The sequence below is a fragment of the Mobula hypostoma genome, chromosome 6 (assembly GCF_963921235.1).
Source record: "Mobula hypostoma chromosome 6, sMobHyp1.1, whole genome shotgun sequence".
Taxonomy (NCBI): domain Eukaryota; kingdom Metazoa; phylum Chordata; class Chondrichthyes; order Myliobatiformes; family Myliobatidae; genus Mobula; species Mobula hypostoma.
Window position 1 is genome coordinate 86489494 of NC_086102.1, and position 26822 is coordinate 86516315.

The 26822-nt window shown below is 41.3% G+C and overlaps 2 protein-coding genes across 4 annotated transcripts in view; one reads left to right on the forward strand and one right to left on the reverse strand.

The window, feature by feature from the left end:
- The window catches only part of med4 (mediator complex subunit 4), a 42584-nt gene extending 38743 nt beyond the window's left edge, over positions 1–3841 (forward strand). Inside the window, exon 7 of one of the 2 annotated variants that reach the window (XM_063051137.1) lies at positions 1045–3840. In XM_063051137.1, coding sequence (XP_062907207.1) covers positions 1045–1217 — 173 coding nt within the window. In that variant the 3' untranslated portion in view covers positions 1218–3840. Of the gene's footprint in view, positions 1–1044 lie in introns of both variants that reach the window. The other variant, XM_063051138.1, reaches the window with a different exon arrangement.
- nudt15 (nudix (nucleoside diphosphate linked moiety X)-type motif 15) overlaps positions 1–23475 on the reverse strand; it is a 45030-nt gene extending 21555 nt beyond the window's left edge. Inside the window, exons 1-3 of one of the 2 annotated variants that reach the window (XR_010018368.1) lie at positions 23039–23475; positions 19612–19808; positions 8108–8242 (exon numbers count right to left, since the gene is read on the reverse strand). Coding sequence is in view for 1 of the 2 variants with exons in the window: in XM_063051139.1 (XP_062907209.1) it covers positions 8139–8242; positions 19612–19808; positions 23039–23196 (459 nt within the window). In the remaining variant the exon portion in view is untranslated. Of the gene's footprint in view, positions 1–7900; positions 8243–19611; positions 19809–23038 lie in introns of those variants that run through there. The other variant, XM_063051139.1, reaches the window with a different exon arrangement.
- Between the last annotated feature and the right edge of the window lie 3347 nt (positions 23476–26822).

Sequence of the window (26822 nt, forward strand, 5' to 3'; positions counted from 1 at the left end):
GGGTCATTCCCCCCTCCAGCAGTATCCAAAGAGTTATACTTGTTGCTGAGGGGAATGGCCACAGGAGAACCCTGAAATGGCTTGTCTGTCCTGGTGGTCATCCATTTACTATCTGAAACCTCTACTCTGGTTCTGACCATCTCTTCAAAAGTCCCATCTACAATATCTTCAGCCTCCCAAATGATCCTGAGTACATCCAACTCCAACTCCTTGACCTGGTCAGTCAGGTGCTGAAGTTGGGTGCACATCCCATGGGTTTAGTCTTCAGGGAAACCATCAGGTACCCTGAATTCCCATCTGACAGGAGGAGCATTCCATCCTGACTACTCTGTACTAAAACAAAGGCTTGCCTCTTTTTATCAGTGCCTCTGCCTGTTCACGTCAAAGCCTTCCCACTCTTTCACTGGCACACTCCAACAATGGCCGCTCTGCTTGTCCCCTTCTTCCTTTTATTTGCAGCTGAATTTAGGCTCTAACGGTGGCACTTACCATGCCTGCACAGCCGAAAGGCCTCAAAAGGGCAGTGTCCATCATTAAGGACTTCCGTCCCCCAGGTCATGCCTTGTTCTCACTGCTACCATCAGGAAGGAGGTACAGAAGCCTGAAGGCGCACACTCAACAATTCAGGAACAGCTTCCTCCCCTCAGCAATCTGGTTTCTGAATGGACATTGAATCCATGAACACTACCTCAATACTCTTTATTTCTATTTTTGCACTAATTAAAAAAAAATATATTATATTGTAGTGATAATACAATTTAATATATACTTACTATAATTCAGATTTTTCTATATGTACTATACTGCTATTGCAAACAACAAATTTCACAACATATGCAGGTGATGTTAAATCTGATTCTGAGAATGGGATAATTTATGCAGTAAAAAAACCAATGTAGTAAATGAACCTTTATGCAGCTTTTGTCTTTGTTCCAGATGGAGCAAATGTTTGGTAAACAAAGCTTTTGGTACTTTCATCTGTTCCAAAGTCTGTCTTTGGCACCAATTTTGGATAAAATGTGTTTAAAATATTATGTATTTCAGATGTACTTGCACCTCAATACCCATGGCAATCAAATGACATGCCCCTCAATCTATTGCCTCCAAATCACAGCAATGATTTTATGTTGGAACCTCCTGGTCATAACAAAGAGAACGAAGATGATGTGGAAGTTATGTCAACAGATTCTTCAAGTAGCAGTAGTGACTCTGACTGAAGGCATTATGCCCCGTCGTTCAAAACAACATTTTTGCTGTTCCTTCCTATTTGATATTGTTGATGCAGAATTGATATGAACATATTTATATTTTGATAACCTTTGTTGTGAGATGGATAAAATTCTGTACATGTGTGAAGTGATGCTTAAAGACACGTCTTCTGCAGAATTTAACTTGTTATCCAGTTATTTTTGATTGTAGAAGATAGTAAGAACACTATAAAGTAAAATGTCCTGGATCAATTTATTCTGTAGACTTTCAAACCCTGAAATAAAGAGCTAAATTGCTCTGCTATATGTTAGTTACAGCATTTTCTCTAGAAAAGGTGGAAATAAGTGGTTTATCCTACAATAAAATTCTAAAAATTCAAAACTTCATAAGTTTATAATGTAACATAATGCAGAAAAGAGAATTGAAAAAAGAAAGTGAAAATAGCAACTATTGCAGCTTTTACCTGCTATGTTAGTGAGAATTAAATACATTCTCATAAACCAGTTAAGCTGTGACAAAAAAGGAAGCCACAACCCTAAAGTCTAAAAATTACACTATTACAGGAGTAACTTAGCAACTATGTTAGAACTGGTTTCCCAAAATGTGACAATTTCATTTTCCTTTCTCCCTCTCAAACGTGACATCTCTTGTCTCTTAGTCCAGACTCTTTTTATAGGGACAATTAGACTGATTAGTTCACTGTGATATTACAATACATTTTCCACAATAAAAAAATTGTTTGTACAAAATACTGTTTGAAATGTATATTTTGTGATTAAGTATGTTTTCTATATTGTAAATAAATACTGTCTTTTACACACATAATATTCATGGTTTTACTTATGGGGATATTTTTTTAACTGATCTTCCATACTTAAGAGTCTTCCCAAACTTCTAAGAAGCCTGCAAAATCATAACGCCTCAATGGGAACCAAAGGTTCAAGGAACTAGACCATGGCATGAATAAGGTTGGGAACCCCTGATGGGAACCAAATGATACTCTCCACACTTGAATGATTACCACCACAATCAGATATGTGAGTGCGGTAGTCATATCCCTGCTCCACCGATGACAGTTCACAAACGCCATTGTTGGTTTCAGGAAGAGAGTGACATGTGCTTGAGTGGTATTTTAATGCTCGAACAGGAGAGAAAACTGCTTAAGTATGCCTCCCTATCCATGGGAAACAGCTGGCTGCTCACACAGAGAAGCCCTTCACTCAGAATTGTGAGCTGCTTTCAAATATGTGTGATCTGCTGACAAGTGGCTCCTTGTTACTCAAAGAGGCCGTAGATCTGCGCATGAGAGGAACTTCTCTGCTCAATGGAAACATCAAGCTTTTCCTTAGCATCTCTCTCTATTCTGGGAGCTTTGAGAGCTACATTAGCATAGGCTAGTGCAACACTATTACAGTTTGGGGTGCTGGAGTTCAATTCTGAGGTCATCTTCAAGGAGTCTGTACATCCTCCCCGTCGAATGTGTGTGTTTCCTCCTTGTGCTCTCGTTTCCTCCCATGGTCTACAGAGGTATCAAAAGGGTAACTGATCATTATAAACTGTCCAGTAGGCTAGGGTTAAATTGAGGGTTGCTGGGCTGTGTGGGCTATTCCACTCTTTATCTCTAAATAAAATAATAATATAAAATTACAGAGCATATTTCCAACAGGATCAGGCTGAGACCACATAGAAACAGGGATCGGCGGGAAGATGGCGATGTGACGCAGCTCGCAGCGGCCACTCCGGTGGTGATGTCTGTTATTTGTCAAGTCAGGTGCCATGCACAATTCTGATTTGATGGAGACGGACGTAAGAGCATGGAGGAACATCTAGTGAAACTTCTGAAATGCCTGCTTTGCTGCTACTGTGTGATCCAGAATCTCCGGAGGAGAAGGCCCCGAGTCCTCGGCTTTGCTTGTTGCTTGGCGGCCGAGGTGGGGTCGAAGCGCTCGGAGAGGCTGTGTCAGACGGGCTGGTCGGAGGCTTGAAGTTTTTGGACGGACTCAGAGTCCACTGCGTTTGGGTGCTTCCAATGGTGCTATCGGCAAGTTGGCAGCACATGGAGGTTCATGACAGGGAGAGTTCCTCCCTTCTGCCGCCTGCATGAGATGATGAGTCTATCGGGACTTTGAGACTTTTTTTTTAACCGTGCCCATAGTCTGCTCTTTATCAAATTATGGTATTGGTTTGCACTGTTGTAACTTTGTTATAATTATGTGGTTTTGTCAGTTTTAGTCTTGGTTTGTCCTGTGTTTTCTTGTGATATCATTCTGGAGGAACGTTGTATCATTTTTTAATGCATGCATTTTTAAATGACAATAAACGAAAACTGAACTGAACTTCATATGGTATCATTCTCTACACAGAACCATCACTTGAGAGGTGCTATATTACTGGATTTGTGCTAAGGAGTGGAGGAGTGTCATGGTTGCCTTGAAAATAAAAAATAACAGGGAACCTTATGCCTGCTCTGCCATTCAATCTTATTTTCCTGGAGTCATAAGCTATCTCTTGATCCCTGGTAAATCCTACGATAAAATACACTGCTCCAAGATATGTTGCTCATTCTTCACAATGCCTCTCTACAGTGGTGCTATAGGATGTCAAAACGCAAAGATGCATTTTGGTCATTGCCATCTTCAATCCCTTTCCGCCTCCTGACTCTCTGTAATCCTAGAATTCATAGAGGGAGAAAATTGGCTGCTTCCAAACTCTGCCAAAGATAAAGCAGAAAATAGTTACACTCAAGCTACATATATTATGGCAGTGCAGGCAGCACACCTTTCCTTCTGTAGATCAATTCAAAGGGATTGTCATAATCTTAATGAAATTCAATCAATATCTATCAGATTTCTGGCAGTTTCTGCCATTACAAAGGATGATTGTCTCCTCCAGCCTGTTAAGTGTGTTGGACTTCAGAGGCCACCCTTCAGTTCCCATTATTTTGGCGGATATTATGCTACTTTTGTAAGGTTGACCTATATGTGGGGATTACAGGGGATTGAAAATCCATTGGTGGGGTGAGGATGGGATGTTTGGAAAAGTTAAAAATGTATGTATATACTTTCAGTACTTTACGTTGTATATACAGTACTTTCAAGCCGTATACCTCACCTTGACAAAACATTATGTGAAGCAATCTTTTTCAAATTGTTCTACAGTGTGGGGAGCTCTCACTCTTGGAAAAGACAACTTGGGTCATCTTTCAAGGCTCATCTAAAGCTGGCTCAGGTGTATCTCTTGGCACGTACAGCTGCAAAAAAAATTGTGACCCCTTTGTAATTTTTCTGCTTTGTGGTCTGATCTCTATTTAGAGTCAGAATAATAGCTCCATCCCTTCCCCTCCTGTCTTCTCCTATCATTTTGGATCTCGCCCTCCCCCTCCCACTTTCAAATCTCTTACTAGCTCTTCTTTCAGTTAGTCCTGACGAAGGGTCTAGGCCCGAAACATCAACTGTACCTTTTCCTAGAGATGCTGCCTGGCCTGCTGCGTTCACCAGCAACTTTGACGTGTGTTGCTTGAATTTCCAGCATCTGCAGAGTTCCTCGTGTTTGTGTTTATAAGCACACAAACAATTGTACTTCTCGTCAATGCTGAGTACATAGTCTAGGTTCAAAAAAATGTGAACCTCTGGGGTAATGCCTTCTACAAAAACTATTTAGAGTCAGGTGTTCCAATCAATGAGATTGGAGATATGGGTTGTAGAGGTGCCCCGCTCTATAACAAAGACACACAAAGTCAGGTTTCTGACAGCCTGCTCAAGAAAGATCTGTTTATGTGCACCATGCCTCCATCAAAACAACTTTCAGAGGACCTTGAAGAATTGTAGAGGTGCATGGAGCTGGAAAAGGCTACGAAGGTATTTCTAAAGACCTGAGTGTTCATCAGTCCACAGTAAGAGAAATTGTCTACAAATGGAGTAAACCCAGTTCTGTTGCTACTCTCCCTAAGAGTGAGTGTCCTGCAAAGATCATGCTGAAGGAGGTGAAAAAGAACCCAAAGGTAACAGCAAAAGATCTGTAGAAATCTCTGAAACTTGCTAAAGTCTCTGTTCATGTGTCCTCCATGAGAAAAACACTGAACAAGAATGGTGTTCATGGAAGGACACCACAGAGGAAACCACTGCTCTCCAAAACAAAACATTGCTGCGCATCTCAAGTTTGCAAAAAAACTACCTGGATGTTCCACAACACTTCTGGGACAATATTCTGTGGACAGATGAGACAAAAGTTGAATTCTTTGACAGAAATGCACACCACTATGTTTGGAGGGAAACGGGCACTGCACACCAACACAAAAACCTCATCCCAACTGTAAAGAATGGTTGAAGGAGCATCATGGTTTGGGGTCGCTTTGCTGCCTCAGGGCATTGACAGCTTGCAATCATTGAGGGAACACTATGGCTAAAGAAATACCTCTTCATCTATGTTCTATGGTGGGGGTTCCCACCCTGGGGTCCAAAGACTCCTTAGTTAATGGTTGGGAACCCCTGTTCTAAAGGGCCATGTTTCTATTCTGAGGCTGTGCCTTCTGCTCCTAGACTCCCACACTACAAGAAACATCCTCTCCATGTCCATTCTAATAAGAGCTTTCAATATTCAGTAGGTTTCAATGAGATCTCACCTCACTATTCTAAACTTCAGCGATTACAGGCCCAGAGCCATCAAACACTCATCATATGTTAACCATTCCATTCCTAGGATCAATCTCGTAAACCACCTCTGGACCCTTTCCATTGCCAGTAAATCCTTTCCTGGGTACAGGGCCCAAATCTGCTCACGATACTCCAAAGTAACAGACACAAGATGCTGGAGGAACTCAGCAGGCCAGGCAGCATCAATGGAAAAGAGTAAACAGTCGATGTTTCGGGCCGAGACCCTTCATCAGGACTGGAAAGAAAGATGAGAAGTCAGAGTAAGAAGGTGGGAGGAGGGGAGAAAGAAGTACAAGGTAGCAGGTGATCGGTGAAACTGGGAGAGGGGGGCAGGTGAAGTAAAGAGCTGGGAAGATTGGTGAAAGAGATAAAGGGCTGGAGGAAGGGGAATCTGATAGGAAAGAAGAACATGGAAGAAATGGAAGGATCAGCACAAAAGAGAGATGATGGGCAGGTAAGGAGATAAGGCGAGAGAGGGAAACAGGAATGGGGAATGGCGCAGGAGAGGGCCTCCTCTTCTGCTGTGATGAGGCCACAACCATGTTGGAGGAGCAACACCATATGTTCCACCAGGGCAGCTGCCAACCTGATGGCACAAGTATCGATTTTTCGAACTTCTGGTAAATGCCCCCCGCCCCCCACCCCCCACCATTCCCCATTTCAAGCCAAGACCACCCTTCATTAGGACTGGAAAAGGAGGGGAGAGAAGCCAGAGTAAGAAGTGGGGGGGGGGAAGGAGTACAAACTAGAAGGAGATAGGTGAAGCCATCATTGAGGGGAAAGGAAGGTGGGTGGGGGAGGGGAATTACGTGAGAAGCTGGGAGGTGATAGGTAGAAAAGGTAAAGGACTGAAGAAGGAATCTGATAGGATTGGAGAGAGGACCATGGGAGAAAGGGAAGGAGGAAGGACGTCGGGGGAGGTAATAGACAGCTGAGGAGAAGAGAAGAAGCAAGAGGAGAGCCAGTGTGGAGAATGGAAGAAGAGAGAAGGTGAAGGGGGAAATTACTAGAAGTTAGAGAAATCTATTTTCATGTCATCGGGTTGGAGGCTACCCAGACGGAATATGAGGTGTTGCTCCTCCTTTCCTGAGAGTGGACTCATTGTGACAGCAGAGGAAGCCATGGGCCGACATGTTGGAATGGGAATGGCGACTGGAACTAAAATGGCCGGCCACTGTGAAATTCTGCTTGTTACTCAACAAAGCAGTCCCCCAATCCATGTTGGGTTTCACCAATGTAGAGGGGGCCACACTGGGAGCACTGGATACAGTAGATGACCCCAACAGACTTGCAGGTGTAGTGTTGCCTTACCTGGAAGGACTGTTTGGGGCAGTGGATGGAGTTGAGGGAGGAAGTGAATGGACATTTCTTTCATTTGCAGGGGATACATAAGTGCCAGAAGGAAGATTAGTGGGGAGGGACAAATGGACAAGGAAATCATGCAGAAAGCAGAGAGTTGGGGGTGGTAAAGATGTGCTTGGTGGTAGGATCTCATTGAAGACGGTGAAAGTTCCGGAGAATGATGTGTTGGACGTGGAGGCTCATGAGGTGGTAGGTAAGGACAAGAGATAGTATATCCCTGTTAAGACAGGGGGGCACTGATGTTTGGGAAATGGAGAACATGCAGATGAGGGCAGTATCATGGTGAATTAAGGAAAACTCCATTCTTTGAAGGAGGACTTCTCTGATTTTTATGGAAAAGGTATGATATTGCCCTCACTCAAACTGTGTTAGAGCTGAATGAGCCACTGAAATCGGAACTCCCTTCTTTAGTTTGCTCCCAGTAATTTAGTAATTTGCCTGTTCCATCGTGGAAGTTGTTTTCTTTAAGCCTCATTATCTTGTAAAATTCTCAGAAGGTCACAGAATATCAAAGCAGTACATTTTTAGCAAAAAATTATTTGCATGCCTGAGACTGAGCTTAAATATTCTGAACCAAAATACAACTGGTACAGCTTCACTGTAAAAAGGGATTTAAAAAGTAATTTGCTTTTCCCAAGGCATAAATTTGTTGTGAACCACATAAAAACTATCTTACCATTTTGAAACTTTACTTACTTCTTTAATGCATGTTTTAACATTTAAATGTTTCACAATATTTAATGTGACAGCACGCATCCAAAAATAGCTTCAGTGTTATTGATAACCTAATTTATTGCTTCCAATCTAATTTATCACTTCAGTCAGAATTTCACAGTCCTTGCCAACACTTTGTTCAACAATAAACAAAAAAGATGACTGATTACCATTGCCATATTGTGAACTTCTAGCAAAATATTAAAGTCTTTCTTGAAATGGATGATAAATGGGTCTTGCACAAGCCAAAGGACAGAATAGCCGGTCTTCTGGTGGGAAGTCTTCCCATCTGATCCATTCCCATCCTGCAATTATTACAAGAGATGTGTAACTTAATGTATGATATTTCCTCATGTGTTTAACTGAATGTGAAGTACTCTTATATGACTTCAGAAGTACCAAGCCAATCCAAGGTTCAACGGTTATTGGAATAACTTTTCAATCAAAAACTGAGCATACAAAGTTTAAATAAATCTTGTGTCAGAGTCAAGCTACTGTAAATCATGAATCCACTTGTAGAATCTCTATTTATCCAATGTCAACAGCACATCACAACATGTCCCATCTACCCAAATATATCAGTTTCAGCTCATTTAAACATTGCAGGTTATCAAGAGAACAACGGCTGCCTTCCCGATGGTTGTACAGTTTGGAATACCATGCCTAGTCAGGCTGCAGGCAGTAAGATTAACTGGAAATCCATTGGTTGGAATGTCCAACCAGCTAGTTGTGGCAGGCTGGAGAATGTATATTGTTTCACTTCTATACTATTTCTGAGTGGGGAAATATTGAACCTGGGGTTCATGTTCTTACCTACATTTTCACTGAGCACATGTTAACAGCAAATCTAATTGAGGTCATTTAAATAGTGAAGTGAGCAAAGTCAATTTGGGTAATCCCTCATTCATCCAGGCCATGCTCTTTTCTGGCCACTGCCATCAGGAAGGAGGTAAAGGAACTTTAGGTCCCACACCACCAGGTTCAGTAACAGCTATTATCCCTCAACTATCAGGTTCTTGAACCAGAGTGGATAACTTTCTTCAGCCCAACACTAAACTGATTCCACAACCTATGGACTCACTTTCAAGAACTCTGCAACTCATGTTCCCGATATTTATTACTCATTTATCTTTTTCCCTCTCTTTTTTGTATTCTCACAGTTTGCACATGGGTTGTTTGACCAGTCTTTGCTGTGTGCAGTTTTGATACTACTGTGTTTCCGTATTTGGACTGTGAATGCCCATAAGAAAATGAACCTCATCAGGGTAGTATATGGTGACATATATGTACTTTAATAATAAATTTACTTTGAACATTGAAGTCCTTTTATAAACATTAATGTGTAAAGTTAATGCTCATATTCCCAGATAAACAGGGAGCTGAGTAATCTCAATGTTAATAGAGCCCACTGAAAATGGTTTATAAATTTTAACATTACCCTTCCACTCTAAGCTCTCACATGCAGAAGATTATAGGTGTAAATTTAAAAGCAGCTGCAGAAGTACCATTAACCTTTTCTTCAGCACAGCAATCATTCTAGCAATACAATGATAAGCAGATACATCTACCACAGAGGTTTGTGAGGATCTCAAGGAGGTATATCTTTGCATCTACATGTACAAGAGCAGAAGCACGTCCAGGGCTTGGCCAGTGTTGGTACAACATAGTCAATCTGTGTGACTGACTCAAGATATATTTTTGTGCTTTTATTACTTTCAGTGTTTACAGCGCAAGTTGCTAGGATTGTTAAGATGGTGTATGGTGTGTTGGCCTTCATTAGTCGGGGGATTGAGTTCAAGAGCCGAAAGGTAATATTGCAGCTCTATAAAACTCTGGTTAGACATCTCTTGGAGTATGGTGTTCAGTTCTGGTCACATCATTATAGGAAGGATGAGGAATCTTTAGAGAGGGAGTGGCATAATCTAAACTGTGCCTGGGTCAGGGTGCAAGAGGAGGATACAAGGAACCATGAGTGGAAAGAAGTGCAGGCAGGTAGGAAAAGTGGAAGGTGATAGACGAGGAGTTTAAAGCAAGGTTTAAGCTTAAGCAAGCGAGTGAAGTACATGCATCAAGTCCAATAGCACTGATGAACAATCTAAAAAACGTAGTAAGTTTGGCGAAGATTCTGCATGATGGAGCACTGTTGGTTGTTTGTCAAAATTTGGAGCAGAGGGACAAAGCAATGAAGGTACTAAATATTGGCAAAAGAGATTATAGAAAAGAAGTTAGGGAAAATGGTGTTAATGGGGTGATAACTGGAATACCAATTAGAGAAAACTTAGGAAATAAAAATATTAAAGGAGGATTAGTGACTGAGATGAAAAGATTGAAAGCAGTGAGGTTGATAGCACATCTGTTAAGTTAATATCTTTGGGTCCAATCTTACCAGGAAAAGTAACAATTGGATTCAGGCCCATATTTCACCACCACCCAAGTGTGATAAATGTCAGAAATATGGGCATGTAGTGGTGTGTAAAGGAAGGCAGAGTTGTGCAGATGTGGTGGGGCACATACAATAACCTATGGGGGATGTGAAAATGCAAAATAAAGTCATGGAAATCCAACAAATGAGGGAACAGCATAATGTGTTGTATGTGGAAGTGGTTAGGATAGTAAAGAAAGACAGAAGAGTTAAGCAACACACACAAAATGCTGAAGGAACTCAGCAGGCCAGGCAGCATCTATGGAAATGAATAAAGAGTTGACATTTTGGGCCAAAACCCTTCAACACAACTGAAAAGGAAGGGGAGAAGCCTGCCTGTTCACTCTTTCCTGGCCTGCTGAGTTCCTCTAGCATTTTGTGCGTGTTGCTTGCATTTCCAGCATCTGCAGATTTTCTGGTGTTTGAGAGAAGAGTTAAAGAAGGAATTGACTCAGCTGCAAATGCAAGACAAGGTCAGTCAAATAATTCAACACTTGCGATCAGTACAGATAAACTACTGTAGTTTATTAGTGGCATATGTTAGTAATTGTTTTGAGCAGGCAAAAACCAAAATGGAAAAGATAAAAATGATAGTGAGGGCAGCAGAGAGGTTTTTCAATATGAGAGAAGCAAGTGTAGGTAGAACTGGGTCAAAATGATCCAAGACAAGGTTTATTTACAGGGTAACTTATACTAGTCCTGTTAATTCTTCAGTGGAATGCTAGAAGTTTAATAACTAATGGACAGCAGTTTTTAGATTTTGCTGAGAAACCAGATGTGATAAGAGTAAGAATCACAGCTTAACCCAATAATAGACTGTGTAATTAATGGCTATGATCGTGCAAGAAATGACAGGATTAATGGAAGAGAGGGTGGGTGTGTAACTTTTTATTAGGGGCTTACAATCTAGAGAACTAAAGGAAGGAGAAGAACACAGCAACCAAAGTATGGACAAAGGAGGTACAATTAAAACTATTAATACTGTATCTATAACCCTTGTAAAAAATTAGAAATAGGTTTACTGGAGCAAATTGGTATAGGGAAATACAGTATGGTGTGGGGATCTTAATGCACACAGCACAATGTGGGAGGAACACAATGAGATTAATGGAGCAGTGACAAAAGAGCTTATGGAAAAAGAAAATCTGGTCTGTATAAATGATGGAAGTGGGACAAGAGTAAATTTTGATGCAGGTTCTGAATCAGCAATTGATTTAACATGAGTTACGGCACATTTAGCAGGAAAGTGTTGATGGGAGGTTTGGAAAGAACAACAATTGGTGGAGATCATTACTCTGTATTAAGTAGAACAGGAATAGAAATAGTGATAGATCAGGAAAGTATGCTGGAGTACTGGCTATTTCAAAAAGTTGGTTGGGGAAAATTTCAAGAAATAAGAGATGAGGAATTATAGAATATTGAAATCATTCAGGAAGTGGATCCTTTATGTGGCAAGATTGTAGAAGGGAGAATGATTCCGGTAACATTAAGTATACCAAGGAAATGGTTAGTTGGTTGGGCAGTAAGGACAAAACCAGTGGTGGCAACGCAGGTGGAGTTTGGAGAGACACGTCTGGAACTGAGAAGATCACGGCTTGCATTAACTTATTGGGTAAGCCTACAAGGGCCTGGAGAAAATTATCCAAACTAAACAGCATTTAGATCCATGCTGAGAAAAGGAAAGGAAGAAAATCAGAAGTTTTGCACGGACGATTGAAGGAAAAGCAGGAATTAGCAATAAGGCAGCAAGTGATACAGTGCTTTTTCCTGGGTTGCCTCCATGGCTCTGTGAAGCACCAGAGGTGCAGCTTATTTTATTTGAAAGGAGACAGAAAAATAGAGCTGATTTTAAATCTAGATGTAGTTGAGTCTTATGTAAATAGTAATTACGGATATTTACGAATATACACAGATGCCTCAAACAATGGTAATAGTAGTTTAGGGGCAGGATTGGCAGTGCCTGATTTTAACATGAAAAAGCAGGTGAGGATGCATGATGATTTCTCAGTTTGAACGGGTGAAATGACAGCTGTATTCTTAGCTTTGTAGTGGGCAAGACCAATGAGAGATGTAATATTGTCTGATTCAAGCACAACGATCAGGCGTCTAAAAGATTTACATTCAGAGGCTGGACCAGACACTATGTGTGAGAGAATACGAACCTTATTTAGAATTAAAATGTTTCTTTAAATATTAAAAGAATCTTCAGAGAGGGTGCAGAAGAGATTTACCAGAATGATGTCTGGATTTGAAACTGTGTCTTATGAGGACAAGTTGAGAAGGAAAGGGCTTTTCTCTTTAGAAAGGAGGATGAGAGGTGACTTGATAGAGGTGTATAAGATGATGAGGCATAGATCGAGTGGATAGGTAGAGACTTCATTTCCAGGGCTGAAATGGCTAATAAAAGGAAGCATCATTTTAATGTGTTGGGAAGGAAGTACTGGGGGGCAGGGAGGGAATTTCAAAGGCAGGTTTTTTCACACAGAGAATAGTAGGTGTCAGGAACACACTGGGGTGGTGGTAGAGGCAGATACATTAGGAACTCTTTGATAGGCACATCGATGAAAGAAAGAAAAATGGAGGGAGGAGTTAGATTGATATTGAGGTACATTAAAAAGTCAGCGTAACGGAGGTCGCTTCCAGGTCATCAAGGGAATGGCGGCGTAAGGAAAAGGTCTCTCGACAAAAAAGAAGGTAAACTGCCTCAAAATCGAATTTAGACAAATACTTAATACTGCATAACTATATTAATAAAAGGGGCAAGGATGATGTCTACGAACAAGAATAAAAAGTCCGCTTCGAAGGCTGATAAACATAAAGAGATGCAGCAAGGCGAAGGGCCTAGCTCCCCCACGGCAAGCCAGGACGGAGATAATGAGGGGGAATCGGTGACTCTGTCTTTGATTCTCGGAGAGATTCGCGAGTTCTGACAAGATAACAGCAAACAGCTGGAAGATATTAAAGGAGAAATAGTAAAAACTAACTCGCGGATAGATGAAGCCGAAGCGAGGATTGTTGGAATTGAAGAGAAGCTACAAAACGCCGAGGAAGTGATAGCAGAAATGCTGAAGCTACAAGACCAGCTCCAGTGGAAACTAATAGATCAAGAAGGCCGCTCGAGAAGGGAAAATGTGAGGATCTACGGAGTTCTCGAAGGAACCAAAGGTAAACCCGGATTGATGATTCCCTTCGTGGAGAAGCTGCTTAGAGAGAACCTTGATATACCGGCCACAAAAGACCTACAGATAGAAAGGGCTCACCGCGCGTTGGCACCACAACCTCCGGCAGGCGCCCAGCCCAGATCGATTCTGATCAGATTTCTCAGTTACAGAACGAAGGAAGAGGTGCTTAAAAGAGCATGGCAAAAGAAAGGTTTCATGTGGAACAACTGCAAAATCAGTTTAGACCACGACTACGCACCGGGGATTCTTGCCAAACGGAAGGAATATACGGAAACACGGAGAGTCCTGAAGGAAAACAATATCAGATTCCAGACCCTGTATCCAGCTCAGCTGAGAGTCTTTTACGACGAAGGGACAAAAACTTACGCTATGGTGGAGGAGGCAACGTTGGACCTGGCGGACCGGGGACTACCTATTAAAGTTATCACCCAACTGGAGTCGCTACTGGAGAGGATTCGGCAGAAGTCGTGGCAGTTAGTGGGGCGAGGACGCTCCACTCGAACCAGAGTGTCAAACTACAAGGAAAAGCTGCAAATATTCAGACGCGAATGTACAGAGAATACAGATTAATTAAGAGAAATGACTGAAAAGAGTAAATCGGACTTAAAAGTAAAATGAAAACTGGTAACTGAAAATAAACTAGGCGGAATAACTTGAATGATAGCAATATGGTCGAGACATAAATAGGAGAAAATTCTCTATGATTATTCAAACTGCTGAGGGCCCTCTAACACAGGGTGAAGATAGAGGTTATCCCTCTGAACTGAGGCGGGTCGGTGCTCAGGCCTCACTGTGGGAAGTCGGGAAAAATTTTCAAATGTTATACGTTCAGAAATGTCTAGGGTGTGGTTATATGTCTTGGTTTACTGTTGAGAAGGGATTGCTTACTGTTTGGTTAGAAAAGGAGAGTGCTTTTTTTCTACTAGAGAAAAATGCAAACTGAATTGGTAAAAATAATTTCCTATAATGTTAATGGGGTTTTGAATCCAATTAAAAGAAATAAGATTATGTCTAAATTGAAAAAAGAGAGGGCACAAATAGCTTTCCTCCAGGAAACACATATGAGCCAATCTGAACATGGAAAATTAAAAAGAATGGGCTTTAAGCATGTATTTTATTCATCATATAAATTGAGTCACAAAAGAGGGGTAGCTACTTTAATATCAAGTACTCTTAATTATGAACATATTTCAGAGACTAGAGACAAAGAAGGACGGTTTGTAAAAATCACAGGAAGAATAGAAGGTACAGAAATAACATTGCTGAATGTTATGCTCCTCCAGGTAGTGAATGGTCATTTTATAGACACATTTTTGACCTAATGGTCAGTTCTCGAGGGGTAATAATTTGTGGAGGGGATTTTAATATTAGATTAAATCCTATATTAGATTCTTCAAGAATAGTTACTCAGAATAAACCTCTGACTCGGAAAGTGAATTCATTGATGGAGGAGTTGGGAATTATAGATGTCTGGAGGGAATTACACCCTACTAGTAAAGATTATACATATTACTCTTTCCCTCATTCAGCCTATTCAAGGATAGACTATTTCTTTATCTTTAATACAGATAGACTCAGGATAAAAAACTGTAATATTGCAACAATTGATCTGTCGGATCATAGCCCAGTCTCTATGTCTCTAATCCTGGAAAGGAAAATGAGGAAAACACTATGGAGGCTAAACTCACATATACTCAATAACCCGAAAGTAATGGAGAGATTAAGGGAAGAAATCAAAGAATATCTAGACCTTAATGACATGGGAGAAACATCACCAGTGATTTTATGGGATACATTGAAAGCTGTACTGAGAGGGAAAATTATTTCCATTACTACTCACATGAAAAAAATCAATGCACAAAAATTAGCAGACCTTCAAGGAAAATTAAAACAACTTCAAGTTGTAGATAGCAACAAAAGTAATTCAAATCGAAAACAGGAAATTAGGAAATTGCAAAGTGAAATTGATGATATTTATACGTTGGAAACTCAAAGAAATTTTCTTTACCTGAGACAAAAGAATTATGAAGTAGGAGGTAAATCAGCTAGATTATTAGCATATAAATTACGAAAACAACAAGCAGACAATACAATTCATAAAATAAAGAATCCAAAGACAAAGCTTGTGGAGAGTACAATAGGGAAAATTCAAGAGAGTTTTGAAACATATTATCGAGAGCTGTACTCCCAACCCCGGGCCCCCAATGAGCCCTATATAGACAGTGTATTGAATTTTTTAGATCTACCTAAACTTACAGATTTACAAAATGAAAGTTTATTAGAACCAGTAACTGTCAAAGAACTGAACGTGGCCATCTCTAGGTTAAAAGCTGGAAAGTCCCCGGGTTCTGATGGGTTTACCTCAGAGTGGTACAAGTCCCTGAAGACACAGTTAGCCCCATTACTACTTAACACCTTTAATTGGATCTTGCAGAGAGGAGAAACTCCACCTTCCTGGAGAGAAGCGATTATTTCAGTTATTCCTAAAGAGGGTAAAGATAAACTAGAATGTGGCAATTATCGGCCAATTAGTGTTCTTAATTTAGATTACAAACTATTTACATCTATATTAGCGCGCAGATTGGAAAAGCTTTTACCTGGCCTAATCCATTTAGACCAGACTGGATTTATTCAACAAAGACAAACACAGGACAACATAAGGAGAACTCTGCACATATTAGAACAGGTTAATAAGAACGAGACAGAGACAATGGTAGTAGGATTGGACGCTGAGAAAGCTTTTGATTCGGTTAGTTGGGCATTCCTATACAGAGTGTTAGGAAGATTCGGCTTTCAAGAAAGGTTTATTAAAGTAATTCAGACTCTATATGACAGCCCTACAGCCTGAATTAAGATAAATGGGGACCTCTCTGACTCCTTCATTTTAGAGAGAGGCACTAGACAGGGATGCCCAATTTCTCCTCTCCTTTTTGCGCTATATATTGAACCACTTGCCCAACTAATAAGACAGAGCGAAATCGTAAAAGGTATCAAGGTGGCAGGGATTGAACAGAAAGTGGCGTTATTCGCAGATGATGTTTTGGTCTATCTGAGTGAACCAGAAAAATCATTTATAGGATTGTTTACACTGTTGGATGACTTTGGGAAAATATCAGGTTATAAAATAAATGTAAAGAAAACGCAGGTTATGTCCCGAAATTATACACCATCCAAAAAATTGCAGGATACATACGATCTTAAGTGGAAAGCTAAATCATTAAAATATTTAGGAATAACCCTGCCGAAGGATCTTTCAACACTGTCACAGGTAAATTATGGGCCATTAATCTCAGAGATAAAAGCAGATATGCATAGATGGAATCTTATCCCCTTTTTAAGTTTAAATTCAAGGATAAATACTATAAAAATGAACATTCTTCCTCGGTTATTATATCTTTTCCGTACTTTACCAGTGGAGGTGGATGATAATCAATTCAGGGAATGGGACAAATGGATTTCCCGCTTCATTTGGCAAGGAAGGAAACCTAGAATTCGATATAACACCTTACAGTTAGGGAAGGAAGGAGGAGGTATGGTTCTTCCTTGCCTGAGAAATTATTTTTATGCCTCACAGATAACCCCTCTGTTATATTGGTGTAATAGGGAATATAAGGCTAGATGGAAGGAAATAGAATTTGGATTAGTTGACAGTTTTCCTCTTCAGGCCTCAATAGCTGACAAAGGATTGATGGCCCAGTTGGAAAAATTTAATAATGCTTGGATAAATCTTACATTAAAAGTATGGCAGAAGGTGGTTAATTCATGTGGAATTAATAACATGTTAAAACTCTTTAGATGGTGTGCATATGATACCGAATTCCTTCCCAACAGAGGAGATAAAAGATTTGAGCTATGGATAAAGAAAGGTCTTACAACCTACCTCTCATTTATAGATAAAAGAGTATTACAGAGTTTCCAAATCCTGCAGGACAAACATAGCCTAGAACATAATGACTTTTTTAGGTACCTTCAAATACGAAACTATGTTAACCAGAGTTGTAGATATACAGACCTATCAACAGTAGAATTAGAATTTTTCAAGATTCTGAATTCGGCTTGCAGTTCAATATCTAGTAAATCAGTTTCTCGCCTATATAATGCACTCTCCCATGCTAAAAATGTAAATACACTATATATTAAAGAGAAGTGGGAGAAAGAAGTGGGGTTGGTACTTTCAGAGGAGGCTTGGGGGAAAATCTGCAGCTTTCAATGGTCCTCGACTAATTCTTTGACTTGGAGAGAACATTGTTGGAAAAACATTATAAGATACTTCAAGACCCCATATCAGGAAAAATATAAAGATACAAATGTGATGTGTTGGAGAAGGTGCGGCTCCAAGGAGGCAAATCATTTTCATATTTTCTGGGATTGCCCTAAATTAAGTCTATTTTGGGAAGGTATTCATAGAACATTAGTTAAGGTACTTAGGTCCCAGATACCTCTGAACTTTGAGACGCTCTATTTGGGGCATGTATTGTTCCTTGAACAGAAGGAAGATATAAAGTTGCTGCAGGCCCTCTTAGCGGCAAGTAAGAAATCAATCACTAGAAAATGGCTAAATCCAATACCACCTACATTAGAAGATTGGTACGAAATTATCTTGGAAATATTTAAAATGGAAAAGTTGACTTACTCCCTGAGAACTCAAAAAGAAACATTTTATCAAATCTGGAATAAATGGATTGAATATATAACCCCAATGCGAGCAGACTTTAGATGACTCTCCTAATGATTTATATTGCTCTTCTCATCAACACAGTAATATTGCTAACGTAAGCACCCCTAGTCTAAATGTTTGTTTTTTTTTGGAAAATAGAGAATTAACACAAGTAAAGGGAAAGATTTGGGAAAGGGATAAAAAAAAAATGAAAAAATTAAGTAAATAAGTACATAGGGATTGGATAATTATGTCTGCGGGCAGGAACAAGCACGAACAAATTGGGATATAAACACCTACAATGGTTGGTATATAGGCTTGTATGCAACATTTTGGACCAGTGGAAATGGTCCAGAAGGGTTGTATGGAAACTATTATTACCATTTTTCTTAACAACTAATTTCATTACTTAGCCTAATAGGTTAGATTTACTACAGTACATAATTATCTATTTAAAAGTTTATTTTCCTTTCATATCATCTCAATGTGTACTTAAGAATGTATAAATAATTGTAGTTTTATACATATAAAAAAATGGAAAAGGTTATATGTGTGAAAAAAGTACATGATAATTGTGAATTCCTTATCCAAATAAAAATAAAATTAAAAAAAAAGTCAGTGTAACATCGTGGGCCAAGCAGCCTGTACTTGCCCATGTTCTTTCACACGTTGCTCAACATTATAAGATGGAGTGGTTTCCTTGCCCATGTTGGACCTGATCTATACAATTCTAAATGAAGATTAAACCTATCTCTTAGAATTGATTCTTATAATTCCCCACCACTAGAGTAAATCTGACTAGCTTGTAATTACTGGTCATCACTTTCCAACTGTATATTTAGCAGTCGAACGATGATTAATGGAGCTGGAGAAGACTGAAAGAATCTCTGAGCCTCCCTGCAAATAGTTTTCAAGTTTCTTGTAACAGCATTTCTGTACCTGGAAATTTTGCCACTTTCAATGATGGTACATTGCTTAATAACTCCTTGTTTATTATGCTCATTCTATCACAGAGGATATTCTATCTTTCTTTAACTACTACAATGGTATCACCCCTCCCCTGTTCATGATGACAACTGCAAAGGCTCATTAAGAATCTGAGGTATCACAGACAAACTACCATCTTGATTGCTGACAAAGCATTACTGAGGTGATAGCCAGCAAGTTATGAGGATAGCTAAATGCTCAGAATGTAGTGGATTTTAAACAGGGGAAGTTAGGGAAGTTTAGGAAACATTCCAAATGTGCAGCTTGGGTGACTAAATGTACTGCTACCAGAGGTAATATAAAGGGAAGGGAGAATAAAGGCAGATAACTCGAAAGGTTTTAAGGGCAGACCTGGGAAGACTACAGACTGGAGAGCAACTGAAGAGATCTCCTATCATGTTCTCTATGTTTTATGCAATAATTTACCTTCATTCTTCTGTGGTTCCAAATTCTTTGGTTCTGAGTCATAATCCATGTTTACTTCTCCCTGAATGAAAATTGTGATGTAGTGATAATCTTCTTCCAACTTGATACCATTTACAACCGTGGCAAAGAACACATTCTTTAAGTGAAGCCCAGTCTCTTCAAGAACTTCCCGTTTGGCACAATCTTCCCAACTTTCTCTATTAAAAACAACCAGTTTAAAAATTAGTCACATCAATGGAACTTTATAAGCTGACACTCTGCAAACCTACTTCCAAAAGATGTCTCACATATTTCCACTGATTAGATCTTTCCACTATGTCTTTGCCTCCTTAAAAAATCAGTTGCCGCATCTCATATATACGCCAGTGTCATCTTTGATATTGGACATTATGTAGTACTACAGATTCATACGGGCCATAAAATTCCTCTGGCCCTCTTGCATGTTTAACTGTTCACTTAGGGAAGTCTAACACTGTACTAAAGTTTCAGTGACTGAAAGCCAAGAGTGCCAATCAGAATTGTTCACTCTGACCAGCAAGCTGAAACCTAACATGTTCACTACCGGGCACAACATTTTTTATTAAGAACTCAGGGTCTAGAGATGTAAAATAGAGATTTAATTGAATGTTACCACGGCTAGAGATCTTGAGTTAATACATGGAGCAAATTCAGAAACCAAATTTCTTGGTAGTTGTGAAAGTTAACTGGAAATTGGATTGCTAAGTTGAAAATCGTTAAGGCTGTGATGAATAAGTAAAGAGAATGTATTTCCAAATGGCAGAAGGGTCAACAACTACAGGGCACAAAATTAAGATATAAAAGCAAAATACCATGACTATTGGAAACATAAAGACAGGAATCACTGGAGATACACCAGTGATCATTCAGTATCTCTGGAGGCAGAAACAGTTAGGTCTGTTTCAGGTTGATGAAACTTCAGACTACGAGTTTTGATGAAAAGACAGGGAACTCAGAAAAGAGATCAAAGAGACACACACAAAACGCTGGAGGAACTTAGCAGGTCAGGCAACATCTATGGAAAAGAATACAGCCAACTTTTCGGGCCGAGACCCTTCTTCTGGACTGAGGAGGAAGGGGGAAGATGCCTGGAAAAAAAGGTGGAGGGAGGGGAAAGAGGCTAACTGGAAGGTGATAGGTGAAGCCAGGTGGGTGGGAAAGGTCAAGGGCTGGAGAATATTGTTATTTTATCATTAGCCAAATAATATCATTTGAACCAATTGGCACGTTTTCCCATCTTTTCAGAGCACTTACTTGTGCGGAGTTAATGCACTAACATTTTTTGATCTGTTAGGTAGAGTTCCCAACAACTTTAATTTTACATCTGCTTTCCTATCATCCTTTACAAAGAGGTTATTCTAGAGGTTAACCCTACAGGAAGAAGCTACATCCAAATATTACTCAGTCTTTCCAGCATTTTATATTATTTTCAGGTTTGCAGCAAGAATTATTTTCCCTCTGGATAGCATATATTGCTTCAATCACAAGTTTGTTGCACCCTGGAACACCTCAACAATCGAGGGTTCAAGGAATAGATTGGTACATAATGTGCTTGAATTGATCATTTGTCTGTCATGTTAAAGATGACATAACATTATCCTCATGCTGAGTTTGAAGTAATGTATTGTCTACCGTTAAAATAACAAAGATTGCAACACCTCAACCACTTTCAAAAAGAGGTTGCTCCACAATCTGGAGCAACCCTATGCTATTCTATGGGTCATCTAGGAATTGGATAGTGGACAGTGGATTTGACGATCTCCATGTACACTCCCACAACGCCATGTCCTGAAGGTGGCTTTCCAATCTTTTTCCCTGTTGTTACACAAGTCAAAATGACAATGGATGGCTTCAATTTTGCTTACGTTTGACAAATAGCTGACTTTCCATAATTTTAGCCTTTGCACATTTAACTAATGTTACCTACTTTAGTTTGATAAGGCCATCTATTTTTCAAAGCAACCCTACTTACCTTGAAACCTGATTCTGCATTTGAACTCCAAGAGAAGCAATAAAGGAGGAATGTGAATCAAAAGAAAAGCTGCAGATGCTGAAAATCTGAAATTCCTAAATAAAAGAACTCAACAGCCCAGGAGCATCATTCATGCCCCAAAATGAGGACTGTTTCTTTTTATAAACACAAGAAATTCTGCCAATGCGGAAAATCTTGAGCAACACACACACACAAAGTACTGGAAAAACTCAGCAAGTCAGGCAGCGTCTATGGAGGGGAATGAACAGTCAACATTTTGAGCCGAGACCCTTCATAGGGTGCAATACCTGCCCCCGCACCTTATGCCTCACCACCACTCAGGATCCTAAACAGACCTTCTATGTGAGGTGACCCTTCACCTGCGAGTCGGCTGGGGTCATCTGTCGTATCCGGTGCTCCCGGTGCGGCCTCCTCTACATTAGTGAGACACGATGCGGACCGTTGCCCCTTTGCTTCGTCCACCCCAAAATACAGGACCACCCAGCAGGGATCCACTTGGATTCAACTCCCCACTCCAATCGTGACAGCATCTGTCCACGGCCTCCTCTACTGCCATGTTCAGGCTGAAGGAGCAACACCTCATGTTCTGTCTGGATAGCACATCAATGTCTCCGACTTCTGATAATTTCGGACCTCCCCCCCCATCTCCTTTCTTTCCACATTCTGGCCCCCCCTCACCCTGCTCTGGTTCCCCTCCTTCCCTTTCTTTCATGGTCCACTGTCCTCTCTTATCAGCCTCCTTCTTCTCCCTTCAGCCCCTTCCCTCTTCCATCTAACCCCTCCCAGCTTCTTTCTTCATCTCCCCTCCCCTACCTATGACTGGTACTCCTACCCCTCCCACACCCCCTTATTCTGGCTTCTGCCCACTTCGCTTCCAGTCCTGATGGTCTCTCAGCCTGAAATGTTGACTTTATAGACACTGCCTGATTCGCTATGTGTTGACCATTGCTTATTCCACAGATGCTATTTTTTTTTTACCCAGCATTTTCTAGTTTTGTTTCGGAGAAGGAATGGAGATGATCAGAAGGATAATTATGATTAATAGTTAAAAACTGAAATAAAACTTTTTCTGACGGTGATGTGAACAGCTACCAGCTCATCTGTAAGGGCCCTCAAGCAACCAGGAACCTGTAGCCCTGCTAATGAAATGTGCTTAGGCTACAAGGGGCTGTGACTGGAATTTAAAACTTTATGAACAAAGCTACTCATAAAAGTCTGCTCTATATCTCTAACAGTGATTTTCCCTTCCGGTCCAAAGAAAGTTTATTCCCCTACTTCGCCTCACACTTTTAGTCCGTGAGTAATTAATTACAATATATAAAGGAAGGCAGTTGAGGCGTGAACAATACGAAGCACCGCACTACATCTGCACTGCCCGCTGTGCGCTGAGGCTGACATATTGCGGAGAGACGGTACCCGAACTCCAGGTGGCCCCCGGGGAGTTGGTAAGTGCCTGCACCGAACGAGCTTTTCCTTTTACCGAGCAGTACGCAGCCAGGCCAGCCTGAGCTGGTCACAAAAGCTGCCACTCCTACCCCCGGCCTCCGCATCGGAGGACCATCTCCTTGGGCCATCACAGCGCGAAGGGAACAACCAGCAGTCACTCAAACAGATCCACTACGACGCAGCAGCGGCGGAAACAGCGCGGCCGTCGACCTCCCTCACGACGTCGGTACGCAGGCTCAAACCGGAGCGCCAACAGTTCGTATGCAGGAGGCTGTAATGGCGCCGAGCGAAGCTGAGACCTCCTAAAGCGGCCGCTGAGATTCTCTCATTTCATCACTCCGGAAAACACTAGACTTGGATTTCCTAGTGGTGACTTAAACTCTTCAGTTCCCATTCCGCGTCCATTCGGCTTCTGGCTACGATTCGCACATTTTGACTTTTCACCTGGTCTTTTGGGCCAGCTCTCTCTCACTTCTTTAAGATTTACCTGTTCACTTGACGTTCTCGCCCACACTTTGGCTAAATTAATGAGCAGTATCTTAAAAATGTTCTTCCTCTTTTAAGATATTGACCTTTTGGCCACATTTCTCTGTGCACAAATGTGAGCTGCATCTCATAACAATCTTCTGAATGCCAGGGCCAACCTGCTTTAGATTTCTCTTTTTTTATCCTTGTGCAACCCTCTAACTGGGGCTTGCAAATGAACTCGGCTCTTCAGCTAACAGCCAACTGACTCAGTGGTGAGAAGGTCACCTTTCGTAAACAATATACAGCTAAGGTTGGTATGATCTGGGGTTCAACCAAACAGGAATGTTAGGATGTTCCAATTAAAGACACCTCAGTTGGTGTGAATGCTGTGTAAATATTGCCCATACACTGTAACCCGTAGCCCAGAAATGACAGATCGTACACCAATGTAAAATTATAAAGAAAGTATATTTACCAAATTTTCAACTTGAACAGTTACAGAAAAAGGAAAGAAAAAATAAAAGGGCCCATTACAGTTAAAGTTTGGGCCAGCTGGTGGTGCAGTGGGATCGGCACTGGACGTCGAGGTGGATGGTCCTGAGTTCGAATCTGGCCGGGTACCAATCTGGGCAGCAGTGGTATCTGTGCGGAAGAAAGGCTGGCAATCTACTTCTGTATCTTGTCATGAAATCCCTATGAACAACTACACTATCCATAGGGCCATCATGAGCTGACGATGACTCAATGGCACGCAACAACAACAGTTAAACTAGTCCAATCTGTACATGGAGGGAGGAGAAGATGGCGGCGTGTGGTCGTTCCGAATTAATATCGATATGTGTAACTAGGGGTGCCGTGCACAATCCGGATTTGATGGGGACAGCCATGAGAAGCGCCGAGGAACATCTGGAGTAACTTCTGAAATGCCTGCTTCGCTGCCACTGCTACTGTGCGATCGAGAATCTCCGGAGACGAAGGCCACAAATCCTTGGCTTTGCGTATCACTTGTTGCCGGGGCTGGGGCTGAAATGCTCGGCAGAGATGGTGCTCGGTGCATCGGTGCCGGAGAGCTGGTCGGAGGCTTGGAGTTTTCAGATGGATTCGGAGTCGGACTGTGGTCGGATGCTTCCGGGATGCTGTATCGGCAAGTTGGCGGCGCTGGAGGTTTACCGTCTGCGTGAGATGATGGGACTTCGAGAGACTTTGAGATTTTTACTGTGCCCATGGTCTGTTCTTATCAAATTACGGTATTGCTTTGCACTGTTGTAACTATATGTTATAATTATGTGGTTTTTGTTAGTTTTTAAGTCGGTTTGTCGTGTTTTTGTGATATCATTCTGGAAAAACATTTTTATCATTTCTTAATGCATGCATTACTAAATGACAAAAGGGGACTGCGTGTCCTCATAATCATAATAAACATTGGAGCTCGTTCTGGAGTAGTTGTTGGGGGGAAGTGTATCTCTTTACTCACATACTGGACCCACGGTCTGTGTGAAAACACCCACCACATTCCGAACTTCCCTCAAAGACCATCTTGAATGAACTGGCTCTCTCTCAGGAGTATCGGTCCTTCCTCCTTGGAGCCATTCATCTGCAGAAAACACTTCTAGCAACAGGGACTCTCCTTCCAACGGATTTCTGTGGCATCTTCCCTTGTGACCCCAGCTCCTGCCAAAAGACCCCCAAACCAGACTACTGTCCATCAAAAATCTGATCCCGCCCAGCTCTCCCGCATCTTCCGCTGGGCAGAAAGTTACAACTGGCTTTCAAAACATTCCTAAGTTGGACAACATGGCTCCTTATCTTTAGCTGAAGCCAAAACATTCTTATCACAAGACACACTGCTTTTACAGAAAACTGCAAAAATAAAATACCTCATAGCATATCAGTAGAAATCTTAATCAGAGCATTACATTTGGTTCACATTTTCTCCAGCATCTACTACTTCTTTCTAAACTACATCACTGACCTCTACTTCCTTGTCACGCAATCATACATGAAGACGAAGTGTTGATGAGGAGGCTTGGGGGAGTGATGTAGGTCATCTGGCTGAGTGGAATTGCAACACCTTGTACTCAATGTGAGCAACACCAAAGAACTGATTGTAGAATTCAGGAAGGGAAATCCAGAGAACACACATCAGTCCTCATTGAGGGGTTATCAGTGGAAAGGGTGAGTATCTTCAAGTTCCTGGGCACCAGCATCTCAAAAGCCCAAAACATCAACTCAATCACAAAGAAGGCATGGCAGCATCTCAACTTTGTTAGCAGCTAGGGGGATTAGGTATGTTGCCAAACACTCTTGCAAATTTCTATAAATGTATGTTGAGAGCATTCTGACTTGTTCAATTGCAACCAGGTGTAGAGACTCCAATGCATGGCCTCTTAAGAGGCTACAGAATGTTGTAGACTCCCCCAGCTCTATCACACGCACAACCTTCAAACTCTCGATCACATCTTCAACAGGCAGGCCTGAAGAAAGTGGCATTAAGGACCCTCACCATTTGGCACATGCCTTCTTCTCATTACTGCTATCAGAGAATATGATGATGATGATAGATACGAAAAGTAGAGATCCCAGAACAGATCCTTGTGGGACACCAATAGTCACAATCCTCCAATCTGAATGTACTCCCTCCACCACGACCCTCTGCCTTCTGTAGGCAAGCCAATTCTGAATCCACCTGACCAATCTTCCCTGGGTCCCATGCCTTCTGACTTTCTGAATAAGCCTCAAGCACGAGGAATTCTGCAGATGCTGGAAATTCAAGCAACACACATCAAAGTTGCTGGTGAACGCAGCAGGCCAGGCAGCATCTCTAGGAAGAGGTACAGTCGACGTTTCAGGCCGAGACCCTTTGTCAGGACTAACTGAAGGAAGAGTGAGTAAGAGATTTGAAAGTGGGAGGGGGAGGGGGAGGGGGAGATCCGAAATGATAGGAGAAGACAGGAGGGGGAGAGATGGAGCCAAGAGCTGGGCAGGTGATTGGCAAAAAGGATATGAGAGGATCATGGGATGGGAGGCCTAGGGAGAAAGAAAGGGGGAGGGGTGAAGCCCAGAGGATGGGCAAGGAGTATAGTGAGAGGGACAGAGGGAGAAAAAAGAGAGAGAGAAAAAGAATATATATATAATAAATAAATAATGGATGGGGTACGAGGGGGAGGTGGGGCATTAACGGACCCTGGCTTCTCCTATCATTTTGGATCTCCCCCTCCCCCTCCCACTTTCAAATCTCTTACTAGCTCTTCTTTCAGTTCGCCCTGACGAAGGGTCTCGGCCCGAA